The sequence below is a fragment of the Humulus lupulus genome, chromosome 3, assembly GCF_963169125.1.
Source record: "Humulus lupulus chromosome 3, drHumLupu1.1, whole genome shotgun sequence".
Lineage (NCBI taxonomy): Eukaryota > Viridiplantae > Streptophyta > Magnoliopsida > Rosales > Cannabaceae > Humulus > Humulus lupulus.
In genome coordinates this window covers 141,595,409-141,617,092 of record NC_084795.1, presented here as the reverse complement: position 1 = coordinate 141,617,092, position 21,684 = coordinate 141,595,409, and the positions used below count along the sequence as shown (strand labels likewise).

At 37.2% G+C, this 21,684-nt stretch overlaps 2 protein-coding genes across 2 annotated transcripts; both read left to right on the top strand.

Annotated features, from left to right (window-relative positions):
* Positions 1 to 12,857: 12,857 nt before the first annotated feature.
* Positions 12,858 to 16,312, top strand: LOC133825107 (protein TAB2 homolog, chloroplastic-like). The gene is given in 10 exon segments (XM_062258097.1): positions 12,858 to 12,892; positions 13,030 to 13,153; positions 13,156 to 13,418; positions 13,510 to 13,579; positions 14,028 to 14,199; positions 14,350 to 14,493; positions 14,585 to 14,690; positions 15,208 to 15,328; positions 15,669 to 15,836; positions 16,289 to 16,312. Coding segments are annotated over 10 exon segments (1,227 nt in total).
* Positions 16,313 to 18,893: 2,581 nt separating this feature from the next.
* LOC133821386 (potassium transporter 4-like) lies at positions 18,894 to 20,948 on the top strand. Its single transcript, XM_062253714.1, has 4 exons — positions 18,894 to 18,956; positions 19,023 to 19,088; positions 19,294 to 19,488; positions 20,139 to 20,948. The coding sequence occupies exons 1-4, from the start codon at positions 18,926 to 18,928 to the stop codon at positions 20,147 to 20,149; spliced, it is 303 nt and encodes a 100-aa protein (XP_062109698.1). The 5' UTR covers positions 18,894 to 18,925; the 3' UTR covers positions 20,150 to 20,948.
* The last annotated feature ends 736 nt before the right edge of the window (positions 20,949 to 21,684 follow it).

Here is a 21,684-nt window from a genome sequence, read left to right as displayed (position 1 = left end):
GTGTGCTTGACCTGGAGTAGTCTCATGATGGGTGACCTCCTTTGAAGTTTTCCCAGGAAGCGTGCGAGTGAGGAAAAAGCACACTAGAATGAATTGTGTTTGTTTGTAGGGCCAGTCATCATTTCCATGAAGCAACCATAATGACGTGGTGCGATACAAATGGTATTAGAGCCTTGACCCAGCCAAAAGTGTGGCCGACGGGGACGTCGGACCCCTAAGGGAGGGTGATTGTGAGAGTCAGAATCCCGTGATCCGCAGGGGCAAAGATCGGGTAAAAGCTATGCAATCCCACATCACTTGGGGAAGGTCAAGTGTGATGATTCTAAGATTGTGTAGGTATGGGACTACACAGTTGAAGATAGTTTAAATGCACCTATGCCACACAAGATGCTTCTTCTTTTCGGTAGCCCATCACTTGAGAACTCCAAAGTTAAGCATGCTTAACCTGGAGTAGTCTCATGATGGATAACCTTCTAGGAAGTTTTCCCAAGAAGCGTGCGAGTAAGGGCAAAGCACGCTGGAAAGACTCGTGTTGGTTTGTAGGGCCAGTTGTCATTCCAGGAAGCAGCCATAGTGATGTGGGGCATTACAAATGGTATCAGAGCCTTGACCCAGCCGGAAGTGTGGCCGATGGGGACTTCAGACCCCTAAGGGTGGGTGATTGTGACAATCAGAATCCCGTGATCCACTGGGGGAAAATCTATGTAAAAGTTGTGCAATCCCACATCGCCTGGGGAAGGTCAAGTGTGATGATTCTAAGACTGTGCATGTATGGGACTACACAGTTGAAGATGTTTTAAATGGATTGATGGTTACTACCTATGCCAACAAAATGCATCTTCTTTTCGGTAGCCCATCACTTGAGAACTCCAAAGTTAAGCGTGCTTGACCTAGAGTAGTCTCATGATGGGTGACCTCCTTTGATGTTTTCCCAGGAAGTGTGTGAGTGAGGACAAAGCACACTGGAAAGAATCGTGTTTGTTTTATAGAGCTAGTCGTCATTCCAAGAAGCAGCCATAGTTACATGGGACGTTACAAAATTATTCGTTAAGGAACGACATAGATGACCCAAATAGTAGAATATCTCACGTCCAGAAAACTGCCCAAAGACCACAAGGATGCACGAAAATTGCTATAAGAGGTCCCGAGGTATGTTATAGTCAAGGGGATTATGTATAAGCCAGGTCATTCCATGCCACTTTAAGATGTGTTCTACCTGAGGAAGTGCAGGCTATCCTCAAAGAGATCCACGAAGGATTTTTCAGAGACCATGCTTGGGGGCAAAGCTTGGCCTTGAAGGTTCAAACATAGGGTTACATTTGGCCCACACTAACAAAGGACTCGACCTCATATGTCCTTAAGTGTAATGTAGTCCTAAAATTCAGCACGAGTCTTTTAGTCAGCTCGCATACAGCTAGCTAGCCAAGAATTGTAACAGATGATCCACAATTCCATATTTCCTCTGTAAAGGTAGCACAATTCCCCAGGTCAATAGCACAAGCTGGTGAATACAAAGCAATAGGCACGAACTAGAAACATTCATCAAGCATAGCATCCGAGACACGAGCTAACGCTACACTCATCTTGGGGAATGCGAGAGATCTGCCGCATCATTGGATCTTTATAAACATGGATATGTTATATAGACGTGCATGGTTAGACATAGCATGTCCATAAATCCTTAAAATCTCAAACACGTAATATAATCGTGCATGATCAGACATCGCATGTCCGATTATTCCTGAGGATCCATGATCAGTTTTACCTAATAATTAGGCCATACCTTAGGATAAACTGTAATATTTATAATTAGTGTGAGCAGGTCACACTAAGGGTTGGATTCACGTGATGACCCCAATGCCTATCAATGGATTTTCTCTATAAATACTAAGACATTGGATAGGGAAAGGGGTGTTGTTTCTGTAATACAAAAACTCTTTCAAAATTTTGAGAGAAAAACAGTAATAATACAGACTTGTGGACTATGTGGATTTTAACCTCCGAACCAGGTAAAACCGCGTGTTGTTAATATTTCTTTTCTAGTGTTGTTAAGCATCGTTTTCTTATTGCGGTTTATCATTAAGCACTAATCCATCCAAGCTATTTTCATAATTTACTGTTGGCGAAAAACCGCGTCAACATGTAACAAGTGCCAATGCTTTGCCTCCATTACCATAGTTTCACCCATGGAGTTAACCATGATTTACTCACCTAGGCCAATTTCTATATGGGGGATTGACCTAATTGGCTCGTTGTCAACTAGCAAAGGAGGAGTTCGCTATGCGATTGTCGCAATCAACTACTTTACAAAGGTTGTTGTGGCCAATCCTCTGGCGACTATAACCTCGAAGAGAGTACTGGACTTTGTAGTGAAGAACATAACATGTCACTTTGGACTCCCAAAGAAGATCGTGTTTGACAACGGAACATAGGTTAATAGCGATCTATTCACAAATTTCTAAGAGAAATATGACATAATTAGGAGTTTCTCTTCAGTGGCATACCCGCATGCCAATGGGCAGGTCGAGGAAGTAAATAAAACTTTTAAGGCGAGTCTAAAGAAACGATTAGAGGATGCTAATGGCCTATGACCTTAACAGCTCCAACAAGTGCTCTAAGCCTACAAGACCTCACATCACACCTTCATTGGCATACTCCTTTCTCTCTAACTTTTGGAAGCGAAGCTATGCTCCTAGTCGTGGCTATAGTGACATCACAAAGGCAAAGAACCTTTGATGGGGAATGGAATCACAGCCTGTTTAATGCATCCTTGGATATAGTTGAAGAACGAAATAAAGAATCTCAAATATTGCTCGCCCATTACCAATAGAGGGTGAAGAGTTATTTCAACTCGAAGGTCAAGGAGCGGAGACTCAAGCAAGGAGATTTAATGCTTCAAAGGGTAATCCTAGCTAACAAAGACCCCAAAAATGGTGTACTCGGACCGAACTGGGAAGAACCCTATCAGACCATGGAGATCTTACAGGAAAGAATCTTCAAACTAGCTCGTTAAATGGAGAGATGGTTCCAAAAACATAGAATGCTTTGCATGTCAATAAGTATTACCAGTGAAAGGAAATTTTTATTAGACTCTATTTATTTCATCTCTTGTAAGGCTTAAGTATAAAAGCAATTTTTTCTGTTGTTTGAATTTGAATAGTATAAGGTTGTTGTGTAATTTAAACACTATGCCGGAAATTTTCAATTTATTCTTGTTATTTAGCACTAGTAGATTATGCAAAAGCGATCTAGAATATTTATAAATTCTGATCGCTTGAGGGGCATATAACCCCTCAGTAGTTTTTGAAATATTCTGCAAACTTAAGATAAATTTTTGCAACTTAGAATTTGGAAATTTGGAAAGCCTGCGACTTTTTAAAGCTCAAGTTTTCAAAGCAATTCCAAATGTAAAATAAGTTAAGAAAATTAAAAGAAAAAATAAAAGTCCTAGAATTTAACTAGGTACAAAAATCTTGAAGCGAAACAAGGTCTGAAACCTAAATCGTAACATGTATGCACAAATAGGTGGTCAAAACTCCTTGATATAACGAGGTTAACGACTAGAAATATACTAGTCAAGACATCATGCACATGTCTTGCCCTAAAAAGCACTCCCTATAACTATGAAAATGTATAAAAACTTCAAAGGTTTATAAACACATTAATAATCAATGGAAAGGGGGAGGAGTGCCCTAAGGAAATTGTCTCGGCTTAAAAGGCCTAAATACAAGGGGTTTGAAATACTCCCAAGAAAAAAATATAAAACAAATGTATGGAAGAGCCTCTCATCCTCGATCTTTGGTAGTTTGCTGCTGGGATGACACCTCTTCCTCCCCTCAATCAGCTTCAGTCATGGAAGCCATCTCCACTTTCTTTGCGGACTCCTTTGGCAACCAGTCCTGGAACATGGCGAGGTAGTGCCCCTAGAGTTCGGTGTTGAGGAGTTAGAAATCCCCGTCCTGACTGTACGACCAAATCTAATAAAAAAAATTCTCCAAGGAGCTCTCAATCTTGACCCCGTGGCCCTTCAATTGAAGTTCATGCTCCTCGATCCTGACAGCATCCTCCTTGGCCTTGGACTTGGACTTCTCCTCGACCTCGGAGACCATCAACTTAAGGTCCTCGATCTCCTTCGACAGTTGGTCGTGACCCTGGATCACCTCCAAATCTTGCGCCTTAGCAATTTTTTTGCTATTCTGGATAGTTTCCAGAGCTCTCCTGGCCTCTTTTAGAGTTTCCTTGGCCTCTTCAACCTCAGCACAGGTCCGAGCAATACCCTGGATCTGAGTCATATATTACTACAACCAAAAATTAATGAGGGGTTAGTTCAGGAAATCACGGAACTAAAAAAGGAGGATAAGGATAAGACATACTGTAACACCCTAAACTCCAGGGACCGTTACAGTGCGCATTTTAAACAGTGCTAAACTCTCTAACCGAGTCATTTGGCCATAATCGTGTAACTAAGTATGATTAGCGGTTTAGGGATTAAAATTTTGGTTAAGATATGACGTTTCACTAAAACGTTTACTGTATACATTGGGATCCCAAAAATATAATTTAAAGGTCTATTACAAGAAAACATTTACAACTAGTCGATCTAACGGAAAAATAGGGTTTAACCTAGTTCCTCTTTCAACCCTCAGCCGTGGCGGTCGAGCAGCCGCATATGTACATGTCATCACCTAAGCTCTTCAACTCGAGGATGGTCCAGCTTTCTTTTTCCTTTACCTGCACCACATAGCACCCGTGAGCCGAAGCCCAGCAAGAAAACTCAATATTCTCATGAACAGTACTAACATGTCATCAAATCATAATGTGCATGCCTAGCAATAATAGCCTTCACCACGCATGCACGCAGGTACAAATAAATGATTATGGGGTCCTGCATCAGAATAGATGACTAATTAGTCAATCTCAGAGTAGGTGACTAACGAGTCACACCCTGCATAGGTGACTAATGAGTCACACTCTATATAGATGACTAATGAGTCATATCCTGTATAGGTGACTAATGAATCACACCCTGTATAGAAGACTAATGAGTCTATCTCTGTATAGGTGACTAATGAGTCACAAACTGTATAGAAGACTAATGAGTCTATCTCTGTATAGGTGACTAATGAGTCTATCTCTGTGTGGATGACTAATGAGTCATACCATGTATAGGTGACTAATGAATCACGCTCTGAATAGATGACTAATGAGTCTATCTCTGTGTGGATGACTAATGAGTCATACCCTGTATAGGTGACTAATGAATCACACTCTGTATTAGTGACTAATGAGTCACACTCTGCATAGGTGACTAATGAGTCACACTCTGGAGGTCCCATACCCTCCTAGCCATGTGACATGTAGGTCACCTTAGCCTTTCTGGCTCTGGCTCTACATAACTAGGCCTTAGACTAGACAAGCGCTTTTAATTTTTCATCGAACTTGAGGTCGGTGCGGAATTAATGCTCATTTGAGTCATTCAATGCAGATGTCAATTAGATCTAATATTTTTTCTTCTTGCGTTAAACACGCTAAGACCGTTCTTGACTTATGAGTCAATACCATGTGACCAGTGCTCAATACCACTGCTGAACTTGACTAATGAGTCACAACTTTACAGTTGATACTGACACCATTGCCAATTATGACTAATGAGTCAGTGCCACGCACAAGTAAGCAATGCGACCAGGTATATATCATATGTCAAATATCCAAACATAGGGCATTCAACATGCATACTTAATAGTTTCTAGCACAATTATGATCATGCACAAACATAGAGACTCAAGCTCTGATCAGTCTCATATTCAACATTCATGGCATTCCCTAAACACATGTTTCTCGTGCATCATATGCATCACATTTAATCACCCAACATGCCTCAATAATAATCATACACAAGTGAGCAAGATTGCTAAGCATTTGATATGCTATCAATGTTCACATTTAAACATCCAACATGCATCAAGAATAACAATGCATGTCACATATGGGGCGCAGTTTTCTTACCTCTGGTCCAAGCAAAGGTTACCAATAAATGACCCATAAGCACGATCCTGATTCCAAGCCTCTAGTGATAACCTACTCACAATTACAAATGGTGATCCAATGAGTTCAAGTTCTAAAACAATTCCCGAAACCAAAACCTAGCCTCCACGACATCGAATTCCACTAATTCGGGTAGTAGGGACGATCTCGAGGACTAAAGTTTGAGTTCCCCTGAACAAAACATCACTTTAGCCATAAACAGCACCAAGCATCGCGGCCCCCTATCCAAGTGCCGTGGCCCCCAGCCCTTTCAAAACTCTCCACCTGCTTCTTCAAGCCTGGGCTGCGACGCCCAAGAACAGGGCGCGACCCATCCCCAGACCAGCCATTTTTCCCCGTTTGTAACCTTTTGAAACCTTCCGAAAACCTATCCAAAAATCTCCAAACTCTAAAATCAAAGTTCCTAAACATCCCCATGATCCAAAACCAACATAACCCAAGTCTCAAATCAACTAAAGACTCACCAAAACACAAAGTCCAATACAAGATTAAAAACTTAAAACTTGAATTACCTCCGATTGAGTTGTTTCCCAACTAAATCCTCTGACTAATAAGCTTCTAATCTTTCCTAGGATCGCTATGCCTCGATCTTCACTTGAATCCGAGTCCTAGAACTCTAGTTTCCTTCGAAAATGCTATCAGGTGACGAAAATGGAAATGTAAGGGAGAGAGAACTTATTGAACCTTGTTTTTATTTCTTAATAGGTCACTTCAAGCTTAAGTAGCCTCAAACAAATCCTAACGCTCGGGGTCCCGAAAACGTCCCCCGGGGAAAAATAATCAAAACCTCCAGAATTTCCCCTGATCATACTAACTCCCAATTTATCATCAAATATCGATTCCCATTACCCAATAACCTGGTAATGCTAAATACCCCTTAACTTACTCCGAGTCAAGAATAAATCCCATTGTGACTTTCCCACTAGCTTACCTCCTAGGATCATCTCGTGCTAGATAACCCTAGCATAACCAAATAATAATAAAGCACCACACACATATATCACATATGTGCCAAATATGCCCGAAATGGCCAAAATATGAAAATTACCCAGTTAATCAGAAATGGGTTCACATGCATATTTAATACACCTAAACATGCATATTATAATTTAATAACATAATAAATCAATTATGGCCCTACTGACCTCCTAATCAAGGTCCTAAACCTTATTAGGAAATTTGGGCATTGCAACTATCCCCTCCTTACAAAAATTTCGTCCTCGAAATTTATTTGAACTGCCCGGAATATAAATTCAGCACAACTGTATACAACTGATAGTGCCAAAGATAAGGCCGATTCAAAGTCAACCTAACCAGCCCCATCCAGGACTCAACTATCAAAATAATCTAGGGCTCAACTTGGCCTTATCTCCTCACCCCTTTCCATGGTGATACTTGACGGAAGATAAAATCTTCTACTTGGAACTTCATGTTCCCGCCTTTCAATTCAGTAAAACTTTTCCATTTACTCTGAGAAGTGAGCATCCAAGCTCTAACCTCTAATAATCTCAATGGTCCCCTGAACCACCTCAGGATCGAGATGTAACATCTCACCCATCTCATTCCAATGAATGGGTGATAAACATTCTCAAACATACCTCATCTCATAAGGTACCTTTCCAATACTAGATAACTCTCTCTCTCTCCTCTCTCTGATTTACCATCAGTTTGAGGACAATAAACTGTACTGAATTCCATCAATATACTTATGGCCTTCCTTAACCTTTCCAAAACTTGGAAGTAATAATAGAGTTTTCATCTGATAAGATAGACCTTGAATTTCATAAAGGCGCACTATCTCTTTCACATAGAGATTTGAATACTAGTCAGCTGTATTACTCGTCCTTACTGATAAAAATGAACTCACTTTAAATACTGGTCCGTAATGACCCAATGCCCACTCATTGTAGCCCTCTATCCTGGGCAGCCTCACCGCGAAACCCATCGCGATGCTTTCTTATTTCCATTATAAAATACTCATTGGGTACAATGGCCTTACTGATTTCTGATACTCTGTCTTGACCTGCTAACAGGTTAAGAACTTTACCATGCATTCCATTATGCCCCTCTCCATCTCAGGCCATCACTATAAAACTTTCAAACTCTGATATACTGTCATGATGCCAGAATAAAGAGAATAAACGAGTAGCATGAGATTCATCCAGAATCTCCCAATTAACCTCAGTGTCCATCGGATTCCAAATCTGATCCTTATACAATAATAAATTCATACCTGACACTGTTTAATCCTTATCTAATCTAGCTAAGACTTTCCACTCAATCTTTCCTATCTGTGGCTCACTTAATTAATTTCCTTTTAATCCTCTTTGAGATAGTAATCTCAAGCATAAAACTGGCCACTGGCCCACCAGAAACTCTACTCTAGTTCTGGTCAAATCCTTTAACCCATAGATTGCATAGGCAATCCTTTTCCTTGCCACTGAGGTGTCATAATAACCTACAAACTGATTCTGATCTATAAGAAGACTCAGAACTCTTTCCCAAGGTACATATAATATACTGCCCATCCAAGGAAACTCTTGCCTACCGAGGCATTCCTTGACCCCGGCAAATCTCTATAGAGAAAACATCACGATACCATCGTCCAAGACAATCACAAATCCCATTCAAATAATCCTTTGAATTCTCTGTCCATCTAATTCATCAAGACACTCCACATTAATTACCCCCAAATCATGACTCAGCACTCCCAGTGCCCTTATCTAATATAAAAACAATCTTCTGCATATCCTTTTCCCTGATCTCTAGCTGGTAATAACCAGATCAAAGATCCACCTTGGAGAATACCATCTTACTCAATAACTGAGCCTTAATTCTTACAACCCTGCTGAACCTTTCAATGCAGTGCCCTAAATCTTATTCAATCCTTGGCACTAATCCAATCACCATTCTATTCTCTTTGTAAATGTAATCCTGACAAATCCTCTGGAAACCCATCCAAAAACTCACAGACTAATCAAGTATGTCCTGTCTCCACTGGCACAATCTAAGTGGTATCTACCACACTAGCTAGGAGTTCCATGCATCTCTCTGCAATAAAACTCTAGCTCTTAATACAGATGTCATAAGCGTACAGAATCCATGCACATTGCCAACTATCACAAGGTTTCCCACTGTCAAGCTCAAGAGTTACTATCATTTCCTTGCTATTTAGCATTGCCCCACACTTGGCTAACCAATCCAAATGAAGGATCATCTCAAAATCAATCATAACCAACCTTATCATATGAACTGATGAGTCATTCCCAATATAACCTAACTCATCTCATAAATCACCAATACAGTATTAGTTTCCCATCATAATATAACCATGGAATCTGCATAACGACTCTATGCTTCTCTAGATGCATCAAACCAAGAAATAGTATAACACAAAAACCAGTCAACATATCACCAAATCAGAACTAGAAAGCTGACCTGCCACCCCTGAGGAACTAGTCTCAGTCTCAGTCTCAATCTCAATCTCTGACTGCCTCAGAATAAACATCCCCTTTTGCTCATTCTTTCTTAGCCTTGGGCAATCCTTCTTGAAATTCCCAACCATGCCACATAAGAAACATATCTTTGGTCAACACCCATTCAAATGATGACTCTTGCACTGAACACATACGGGACAAGTCCTCAAGTTCTTATTTTTTTCTTGCTCCAATAAATGGAGACATCACTACTTGAGCTCCGTGCTATCCACCACTCTCCTGCCCAATTTGATTTCTTGCACTCTCAATAGAAAGAGCCTTCCCTACCATTAGAGCGTAGGTAGAGATTTCACACACTGGGGCAACTCTAATGCCTCGAGCTATTCCAGGATTCAATCCCTGAATAAACTTTTTCTTTCAAGCTGCATCTGAGAGTATCATGTCAACAGCGAACTTGGCCAATTCATCAAATTAGTTAACATACTCAGCTACTGTTACATTTCCCTAAATGAGATTCAGAAACTCATTCATCATAGCAGTCTTCGCTGCATCACAGTAATATTTTTCATTGAACAGCTGCCTAAATTCTTCCCAATCCATCATAGCTGTGTTTCGTGTCTGGGATACTACCTTCCACCATGTCCAGGCATCATCCCGCAATACACACGTCACACAGGTCACCCTATTGTGACCTACCAACCCCATACTATCAAGAATGGAACTGATCATGCCCATCCTTTGCTCAGCTCTGAATGGATCTAGGCCTCCCTCAAAGACTGGAGGGTAATACTCTTGGAATCTTCCACAGAGGTACTCCCACCTGCTCTCGACCTTAGGCTGAGCCAAAACTGGTGCCACTTCTGGCATGGCAAAGGAACAAGTGCTTCCCAACAGATTCTGTTGTTGCTTCAAACCCCTAATCTCTTCCTTCTGTCTCGGCAATCTTGATTGCAAATTTGTGAACATCTGCTGAAAATTCATAGGAGCAGAGGAAGAACTAAAACCCTGGCTGTAAGTCACGACCTCTGTAAAACCACCACCAGGCCTCATTATCTTCCTTCAATATAAACCTACTGATTGAATCTGCAGTCAACAACTTAACCCATTAAATATGATGAGCATATCAAGAGCTTTCCCCTCTATGGGAAAAATCTTACCACACCACATTCACTAATCATTGGAGTGCTAGAACATGCCCAAGGCATTCATACATCAATCATAATCCCTACTCTTCCAACATTCATACCATGTCTCCAACTTCAGCATGTAAATATCACAATTATATATGTTCATGGAGCAGGTAATCATATGATCACATTCATATATATATATATATATATTCACGGAGCATATAATCATATAGTCAAGAGCCAAGCTCTATTAGAATCTCATTCTCCCTAATACAATGTGCAGGTATAGCATTTACATTCTAATTATGTAGTTAAGCACATAACCAAAGAAATAGTTACCATTCCCTGAGTAAAGCTATCTTCAGTGACGAGTGTACATGCCCAACTTGTCTTCAAGAACCATAAACCTTGGCTCACTATGATACCAAATTGTAACGCCCTAAACTCCAGGGACCGTTACGGTGCGCATTTTAAACAGTGCTAAACTCGCTAACCGAGTCATTTCGCCATAATCGTGTAACTAATTATGATTAGTGGTTTAGGGATTAAAAATTTTGGTTAAGATATAATGTTTCACTAAAATGTTTACTATATACATTGGAATCCAAAAAATATAATTTAACGGTCAATTACAAGAAAATATTTACAACCAGCCGATCTAAGCGGCAAAACAGGGTTTAACCCTAGTTCCTCTTAGGTGACTCATGAGTCACACCCTGCATAGGCGACTAATGAGTCACACTCTGTATAGATGACTAATGAGTCATACGCTGTATAGGTGACTAATGAATCACACCTTGTATAGAAGACTAATGAGTCTATCTCTGTATAGGTGACTAATGAGTCACACTCTGTATAGAAGACTAATGAGTCTATCTCTATGTGGATGACTAATGAGTCTGTCTCTGTGTGGATGAGTAATGAGTCATACCTTGTATAGGTGACTAATGAATCGCACTCTGTATTAGTGACTAATGAGTCACACTCTGCAAGGTCACTAATGAGTCACACTCTGGAGGTCCCATACCCTCCCAGCCATGTGACATGTAGGTCACCTTAGCCTTTCTGACTCTGGCTCTTAATAACTAGCCCTTAGACTAGAAAAACGCTTTTAATTTTCATCGAACTTAAGGTCGGTCCGGCATTAATTCTCATTTAAGTCATCCAATGCAGATGTCGATTATATCTAATCTTTTATCTGCTTGCGTTAAACACGCTAAGACGGTTCTTGACTTATGAGTCAATACCATGTGACTAGGGCACAGTACCACTGCCGAACTTGACTAATGAGTCATAAATTTACAGTTGATACTGACACCATTGCCAATTATGACTAATGAGTTAGTGCCACGCACAAGTAAGCAATGCTACCAGGCATATATCATATGTCAAATATCCAAACGTAGGGCATTCAACATGCTTACTTAACAGTTTCTAGCACAATTATGATCATGCACAAACACAGAGACTCAAGCTCTAATCAGTCTCATATTCAACATTCATGGCATGCCCTAAACACATGTTTCTCGTGCATAATATGCATCACATTTAATCACCCAGCATGCCTCAATAATAATCATACACAAGTGAGCAAGGTTGCTAAGCATTTGATATGCTATCAATGTTCACATTTAAACATCCAACATGCATCAAGAATAACCATGCATGTCACATATGGGTTGCATTTTTCTTACCTCTAGTCCAAGCACAAGTTACCAATAAATGAGCCACAAGCACGATCCTGATTCCAAGCCTCTAGTGATAACCTAGTCACAACCACAAATGGTCACTACACCAAACACCCATTACCATAACACATCATTATAATACTATTTAAAAAGAGTTATGGTATATTTATATATATATATATGTGGGGAAAAAAAGGGCGGTAATTTATTTTGGGAACCCGCCTGCCTTATATTTTTTACTAATTCCTTCTTCTTTTTTAAGAAAAACTCCCCCGTTTTCTTCCGTCTCCGAAGTCAATCCATGCTTCAGCTCCGACCACCTAACCACCATCCTCACAACCATTTTTTTCCGAGCCAAGCTCTAAATCTCAGGCACCCATGAACCCAACCCCCAAACCAAGTGACCCCAGGTGCGAGCCCATTTCTGCGTGCCTTTGACCCAATGCGACTTCCATTCACGAGTCACCACCAGGCGCGATTCTACACCCGTTCCGCTGTAGAGCCCCGAGTGTGCACCAAGCTGGAGCTTGAACGATCCTGAGTTGTAGAGGAAGAAAATGGTGGCTGGGTATAAGGCTTACGCCGTTGAGGGGTATATTTGTATTTTTTGTCTTGAATGATGCATGAGTGAATAGTTTACCGTTCCTTACCAGAAATTTTAGATTTTTGTATCACTCAATCTCATAAACCCATTTCCAACTTCACAAAACCCATTAAAATCCCATTCAGTTTCTCCTCGAACCCTCCCAGAAGCTGGCCAAAACTATGTCGTTTCGGGGGGTCGAGTTCCGTTTCAGGCTCGGTTTCGATGCAAGAAGAAGTGGAAATTGAGGAGGAAGAAGAAGAAGAAGATGACCAACTGTCGAGCTCTGCTATCTCGACCCTGAAACGAATCCCAACGGCCTTACTGAAGGGGAGCTTGATTTTTGCTCAAGACCCATTCTTGATATCAGAGGGAAGAAGCTTTGGGAGCTTGTGGTTTGTGATGAGTCTTTGTCATTGCAATATACTAAGTACTTTCCCAATAATGTGATCAATAGTATTACTTTGAAGGACGCCATTGAGGGAATCAGTGAAGATTTGGGTATTCCTTTACCTGATAAAATACGCTACTTCAGGTATATTTATTGGTCTCAACAATCATATGAGTTTTTGAGTTTTTCAGTTTAGAGTTATGAGTTTCATGGGTTTTTTTTTATTGGATTTCAGGTCACAAATGTAGACATTTATAACAAAGGCTTGTAATGAGCTTAGTATAAAACCTGTTCCTAGTAAAAGGGTATGCATAGTTCTTTTTGTTTAACTTTACGTTCTCCTATCACGTTGTTAGAAATATATGGTAATATTGCAACTTCAAGAAAAAGATAGCATGTAAAGTGGCAAAATTAAGTTATAAAATGAACACAAAGAGCATGAAGAGAATGAGTTTTGGTGTGTAGAACTAAGTAGCAAAGCTCTCTTTTTATATCTTCCAAGCCTTCATAAACCCAAAAGATGTTTTGGGAGTTTCCATCTTTAAAATGACTGTCACAACCTATCAAGTTAGTGCATAACTCCAGTTTCAGTTCAAACAGCCAACAGGTATACAGACACAACTAATCATATATATAAAGCTGTTAATTTCAACTTAGCTAACTTGGAGTGAGATTAGCTAAATACATAGTGAAATTGGGAAGCTTTCTTATTCTACTATGCTGTCTAGCATTCTTATGGTTTGTTTGTTTCAGTGTGTATCACTGCTGTTATGGTTGGATGAAAGATTTGAGACTATATATACTCGTCATCCTCGTTACCAGAAAGGAGCTAAGCCACTTCTCGCGTTAGATAACCCTTTCCCAATGGAACTTCTGGATAATCTTTTTGGGGATAGATGGGCTTTTGTCCAATTACCTTTGTCAGGTTAGAAATAGCTAAAAGTACTACTTTTTCTCGTTACTGATTCTATGTTGACATGTTTTACAAGCATTCTCATTATACTTTTCTTGTATTGAGCTTTCTTTCTTTGACTATAGTCCGTAAGTAATACTAAGTTTTTCCCCATGTTTTCAGCTGTTCGGGAGGAGATTTCATCCTTAGAATCAAAACTTGTATTCGGTTCAAGTTTAGATTTGGTTTTGTTGGGGATTGAAATTGATGACGGCACATTGATCCAAGGGTTGGCTGTTTCTTCTTCACGAGCTAAACCGCTAGCAGGTGCGTACTCTGTTCTCTACAAAGCATCACTAAGCAACAGGCCAACAGCCTTTTAAGGATTTGTGCCCTAATTTCCTCAATCTTTTGTTAGTTTCACTCTATAAATTGCTACCATTTTCTTCATACAAATTTGGAATTCCTCCCAAAGTAGCAGATAATCAAGGCTTAGAAACTAAGTTCTTTGACAATAGCATGAGGTTTGCTCCAATAAGATTTGAGCTTCGAGTCCCTCTTAGGCACTTACATAGCGAGTTATTTATTGTTTCTTAGACCCCAATAGGTGGGGGTGTCTAGTTTCAAAAAAGAAAAAGAAAAATTGCATGGATAGTTGTTTTCGGTGTTTAGATAAGCATGCTAAGAGAAAAAGCAGTGGCTACTGACTGATTTCTATTATGATAATTTAACCACGCCAACCAATCTGAGAAGAATTTGAAGGAAGGCAATTTGTACTACGTTATTTCAAATAGGTAGATTTCTTTTTTCCACTTTGCGTTCTTAATGCCTGGTTTCGAATTTCTGGATGTACTTATGATTGTTTTCTTTAATTAATTGTTCATATGGAAACAAAGTATGCTTATATTGCCCCATTAGATGCTAAACTTATATAATTCATTTTTTTTTAATTAAGTTCAAAACATCTGATGAGTGCACTAGGTTTTGCAAGCCCAGTCTTCTAGTTACTCGTTGTTATATTTCTTTCTTTTTGGGCAATAGTTTCAAGATGGACATGTATTATTTGTGGGCTATTGGATGTTTGGCTAGGTTTTCGAATATTTTGTGGCTCTCAGAGCCTAGTTTAACTAACAAGCCTGGTATCTTTCTTTGCTTGGTGCAAGTAAAGAATTTCATAAAATTTTGCTTTATGTGAAGTGAAGGCAATATATGTTCTGTTCTTATTTATTGGGTTATCCTGGTTTTCGTACATGTGGGTGTATCATCTAGAATAACTCTATGAAATTCTAATTGTTGACTATATTAAAAATTGAGTTTTTTTTTTCTTTGGGCCAAGTTAACAAGGTAAAATAGTGAAATTAGCAAAATGAACTCGTTGGTTTTACATTGAGCAACCATAATAGCTGGTCAGTGTAATAGAATATGCTTGCTTAGCCACCACAAAAGTTATTTTGCAAATAATTTTTGAAGAGTCATTTGTAAGAATGTCTCTTAATGAGCAGTCTTCTAGATCTCAAAATATGGATGTTATTACTTTAAAGAGTGCAAATAGACCCGGGCAGATTGATAATTCTGATATAGTTCTAAACAACAAAGATAGTGATGGTGATGAACTAGAGCTTCGTAGAATGTTGGAGGAAGGACGTGACTATGTTCTAGTTTCCCAACAAGTTTGGGAAAGACTATTGTCTTGGTATATTTATATATTTCTCTTCCTTTTTTTTTGGGCCCTATTTTCTTTATGGTGTGTCTTTTTGTTGTCATATTTTATCTTTGTTGTTACATATATATTTAGCTAATCTGTTACTTTATGTTGGTCTAAGGTAGTTTAATCAGGGAGCCCCCTTTTTTGTAGAAAAATTGCATATTAAAAATTTAAGGATATTATAGTATTTTTAGAATAAGTAAAATTTCTTTCATTCTTACATACCAAACAACTAAGAAGTAAATATACTTTCCTTTCTATACCTCCCTCCAACTTTATATCTCTCCTATATTTTCCTTTTCCTATATTCTTTCTTCTCTACCAAACATAGCACTAATGCTTTTGCTCCTTTTTTATGCTGATTAACTAGGCCATTAATGCATGGTTAATTTTGTATATTAACTTATGTGTATGTAGGGTGATGTGGGTATTGATTCTTAATCTAAACTTTATATGAGTGGTGATCTGATTGGAAATTCTTATTCGGTGTGGTTGAACTAAACATATATTTTTAAGTGTTTAGTAGTTCTTCATATGTATATATTTATAGATAATCTTTGGGTTTCAAAGTTTATATCAACAAAATTAAATTTCAGTTGTAGTATTACAGTTAAGCTCTGCTGAAATATAATTTCCAAAAAAACTAATTACAGGTTGTATAAAATAAATTTTCTTTTGTAGAGCTTCTATTTGGTTTAAAGGTCTCTGAGATTTCCTGCAATGAGAATGTTTTAACATGTTTTATTTTTTCAGGCCCCTACAAGGGAGCTTTATGAGAGGGTGTGTAGCCTTCGTGGAGTAGAAAAAGAAAAGGTTCTTTTTATTTTGTTGTTATTGTTGTATGGTTTTGTTTATTTAATTTAAAAGTAATTTTTTTTAACTGTAGTCTTTCTTTAAATGTCAGGTACTTATTTGGGACTATTTCAATAAATGGCATCATTCAAGGCTGAGTAACACAAACCAAACTTTGGAGGAGGCAAACTTGCAGATGGATCAAGAAGTGAGTAATTGATAACGCTGAAGATTATTTAAATCATTGATTCGAATCATAACATTTCTTTGATTTATTTTTCCCTGCACTTGGTTCCCTCTTTCTATCATGGAGACTTTTCCTTCGTATTCGTGCACTTTTTTATTGTTCAAACTAATTAAGAAGTTATCACTAAGGTTACCCTAAACTGAAATTTGGTTGTCCTTGTTGAGTATTAATGTAATAAGTGCTATGAAAATCTGGCTTTTGTTGTATTATACACGTTAATTTAGTTATCCATTCACATTCCTCAAGTATGGTGACAGTATCACCAGCTACCCAGTAAAAAGAATTGTCTCTGACTGTATGGTGGGTATGTAGTTTTTAATATGACTAAAGACACCCTCTTGATGAATTCTTTATATGCAGATTCTTCTTGAGGTGTAAGATGTAAATAATGCTTCTCCATTCGGCAAGGATTCAACAGGAAATGAGTTGGTTTTGGTATCTATAGAACCATCCAGGTCTTCAGTTACAATTGCTGGGGGGCCTACAATGTCAAATGGCCATTCAACTGGATATAGCTCTAATTTATATCAGGGAAATGTTGTAAGTTCGTCATTCTCATATATTGATGATGGATATGATGTTTACAAGTCAACAAAAGGAGAAAAGGGAGGTTTGGCTGGATTGCAGAATCTGGGAAATACTTTCTTTATGAACAGTGCCCTGCAATGTTTAGTTCACACGCCTCCTCTTGTTGAGTATTTCTTGCAAGATTACAAAGATGAGATCAATACTGAAAATCCTTTGGGAATGCATGTAGGTTTTAGTTCTTTTTTTATCTTCTTTCTATTCTTTTTTATGGGGATAACTTGAATTTTAAGTAGGTCTGGTGCTTATACGGTTTCTAAAGTATATTTTAGCTGTGTAGGGTGAGCTTGCAATCGCCTTTGGTGAGCTATTGAGGAAATTATGGTCCTCAGGGCGAAATACAATTGCACCACGTGTTTTCAAGGGAAAATTAGCTCGATTTGCTCCCCAGTTCAGTGGCTATAACCAGCATGATTCTCAAGTTAGTATTGTTTATTGAATAATAATTGCAAAGCTTTCAATACTGAATACTTCAATGTTTAATGTATTTTTATTTCCTGATGTTTATTTTTGGGAGAAATTTTAGCGCATGAAGTTGGAGAAATCAATCAGTTATTTATGTTTATTTTTTCTCAGCCTTTTTAAATTGGGCAAATGCTTTTCTTACTAATATTTATTCACTTCATTGAGCTAATGATCAGGTCTAATCTCACCCTTTCTCTGTCTATATACATATATATTTATATGGTATATGTTCCCCTTTTTTTTTCTTTTTTCTTCTATTATTGTATTTTATAAGATTAGAAATGAGTAGAAATTTTCATGAATTCTATTTCTTTGGGTGATGCCTTTTATTGGTTTCTTTCTGTTCATTATGTACCAGGCCAAATGATTATCAAATGGGATTTTCTTATTCATTTATATATTTATGTTTTGAATAATTTGGATGTATGTGTTTTATAACTTTTTCTTCCTGGGGTTGGGGTGGCCTGAATGGGATTACATTTTTTTAAAATGTTTTCATCTTTGTTTCTTTACTACATCACTATATGTCATGAATCTTTTCATTTTAAACATATTTTTGTTTTGTACTAAAAGAGCTAGTTAGAAGAATGATTCATATAAATTTTTGGTTTTCAGTGGCCTGGCACTGATTTTTGGAAAAAGATTTTATGTTGCCCTGTTGATGGAGAGAAAATTTGAATAGCTGGATAATAAATTGATCATGATACTAGGTTTGTCTTCTGTTTCTTCATTTTTTTATATAAAAATAATAATATTTTGCTTTCATTTACATTAGTTTGAAGGGCCTATGCAAATTCTTTTATGTCTCAAGACATGTAACATGTTATTAGTTTTGTACTCTAGATTAGATTTGTATTCAAAATAATTTAGCCTTGTAATAATTGCTTTCTTGGATACAGTATGGAAGAGGAGAAAAGAAAATTTATTCTTGTAGCACAACAACTTACACAGGCTTTCAAGCTGTAATGACCGAAGAAGAGTCAGAGAAGTTTAATGGTAGTTTAATGTGACAAAGTTTATGGAAGTTCAATAGTCATGCTCTTAACTTTTTTCCTTGAACAGGTCTACCTGGAGTTATCTTTGTACTCCCTGATTCTTACATCGATCCACAAAACAAGGAGTATGGAGGTATTTAACATGAACTTTTGTTTGTTTGTTACAATATCTATTTATTGTGTACTTAGTTGCATTTATATCCAATGATTTTTAGAGAACTAGATTATATCATAGACTATAGTTGGACCTGTGTAGCACTTATTTATTTATTCAAGTGCTGTAGGCTCAGTTGTAAATTGTTGATTGAAAGTTTCTGTTTTGGATTTATTTTCTATAGATGGTGTTGCCTTTTTATTTGCACCTATCGTATTGATCTGGTTATTTTCCTTTTTTTCTATTGGTCTCTACAACACAATACATTGGAACCCAAAAGTTGTTTATGCTTTTTCACCCCATTATATTGTCAAGTTCTTTAAGGAGACTGGTAAAGATGGTTGGATTTCTCATGGTGGGATTCTTCTTTCTATAACTGGTATGTGCTATATCCTACTTAATGGAAATAAACATCATTTTCATTGGCTTTGTTATGTTAAATTCCATTATGCCACTACTCATCTTTATAAGTCTGGTCAACCATTAAGTTCTATGTAGTTTACTAAGGACAAAATGTCGTTATAATACCCTAAAAAAAATGTCGTTATAATTCTAGAGTATATGTTTCTGTTAGTTAAATTAACGATAGGCATTTTCTAATTCCTTCCAGGAACCGAAGCTATGTTGGAACTGGGACAATTTAGAACTTCTAGCACAGGTCAGAAACTTCATGTTAGGATAAATGAATTGTACTGAAAAGAACCAAATCTTGCACAAAGTCTATGTTAATTTGAGAAAACCTAGAAAAAACTCCTAGAGTAGAAATTCTAAACTTTAAACAGTAACCAAATTCTTCTATATATCCCTTCCAAGTATTCTCTTATACTATTTATAGACTAACAATAACACTTACTAGCCAACCAATAGAACATGAGTAAATTTACAAGTCAACACACTAATCCTATATAGCTCTATTCAATATCTGATGCCTAACAAAATGTTTGCAGATCATATAGTTTTAGATGGCTTCTTTGATGTGATTACTGATTATTGGCATTTTAAGTTAATTTATATTGTAAATATATGCAGGTTTCTGCTAGTTTAGTCATGGTGCATTTGATTGAGAAATTAGCTGCTGGTGATACTGGAAGTTTATCTGTATCCATACTTCAGAAGATGAGCACCATGTCTAAAAAAGTTTGTTGCTTCCCTTTTAAGATTGGTATAGTTAGTTTAGATAAATAGTTCAGGCATGTTGTCCTAAATTAATTGGGAAGTATTGAGCTCTTTGAGGGCTCATTTTAACTAAAATCTTAACTGGAACTTGTTCACTTTCTTTCAGTTTTTCATAAATTTTAGGTAGCATAATATCTCTGTTTTTTTTAATTCCATTTCCAGCTTAAAAGTCATCCTGCTTTCTCTGAATTGTTAGCCCAATATTCACAGAGCGGTTATAGGTATTAAATTCATTTTTGTTGTAAATCAAAGCATATTTATTCATGATACCATTATTGAACTTCTGAAAAAGCTTTGGAGCTTATTTATTTAATGGTCATTAACTACATGAGGTGTTCCTCTTATTTAGTATTTTAATTTATATTAGACTGAGCATAAACTTCTTAGTTGCATGAGTGATCTTTTTGAAAGTTTTTTTAAGTTATGATAGGTTTTTACATTTTGTGGTGTATATCTCTGTTTAGAGATAGAGTTCATCTCTTAAATTACCAAAATACATGTTTCTCTCAGCACCATTGATCTATTTCTCTTCATTTTATTTGTAAATATGATTTTGTTTTTCAGCATTTGGGTTAGCATTTATAACTTGAATTTCAAATTGGAAGGTCACTTTTGTTTTAATACTATGAAAATTTCAGGGTCATGTATAGTTTCTTATGTAAATGATTTCTAAACGTGAGCTAGCTAGCTTTGGCAGAGAAACCAGCTATGATAGTTATTTATATATATTTATATATAAGAATAAAAGAATATCATTAAATATGATAGTTTATATATAGCAGTATAGTATCTACAGTCCCAACTGACTGTTTTGAGTCATCAGACTCATAACCATAGAGAAATTCTCTACTGATTCTCTCTTATTTTATTGTTCATCTGAAAATTCCCTAGCTCTTTCTTGATAGCTCTCTTATTTTATTGAACTAAAACAGATAAGTATTTTCAATGTATCATTTAAGAAAAGACTGTAAGTTTGTTGTTGTGGTGGCAAGAACTTTTGTTCTTAATAATAAAAGGACTTTTTTTTTTTACAATGTGCAGGTATATTTAGATGATTTCTTTGGAGCGATTCTTGACAACATTTGTAGTTGAGGCCTTTAGAATGGAAGAATGTATTTCACTAATTTTGGTATACATTTCCTGTTTTGTATTTAGTGATAAAGGAATCTGAATTGGGCATAAATTATGTTGTAATATGATTTCTTAAGCCTAGACTAGTAGACTAAATATTGTAATTATATTTGAGTAATTAATAAAAATCTATTTATGTTACCTTATTTGGCTTCAACTTTCATATTTGTTTTCCTAGTTTTGTGTAAGTAAAAAAAGATTATGTTTCTCTAAGCTAATATAACACATGTGTTATACTAAAGTGTAGTATAACACAAAAAATGTGTTA

Coding starts and splice junctions, on each gene's coding strand:
- LOC133821386 (XM_062253714.1), top strand. CDS start 18,926: ATGACCGAAGAAGAGTCAGAGAAGTTTAATG. Junction 18,957..19,022: donor AGAGTCAGAGAAGTTTAATG/GTAGTTTAATGT, acceptor TTCCTTGAACAG/GTCTACCTGGAGTTATCTTT. Junction 19,089..19,293: donor ACAAAACAAGGAGTATGGAG/GTATTTAACATG, acceptor TATTTTCTATAG/ATGGTGTTGCCTTTTTATTT.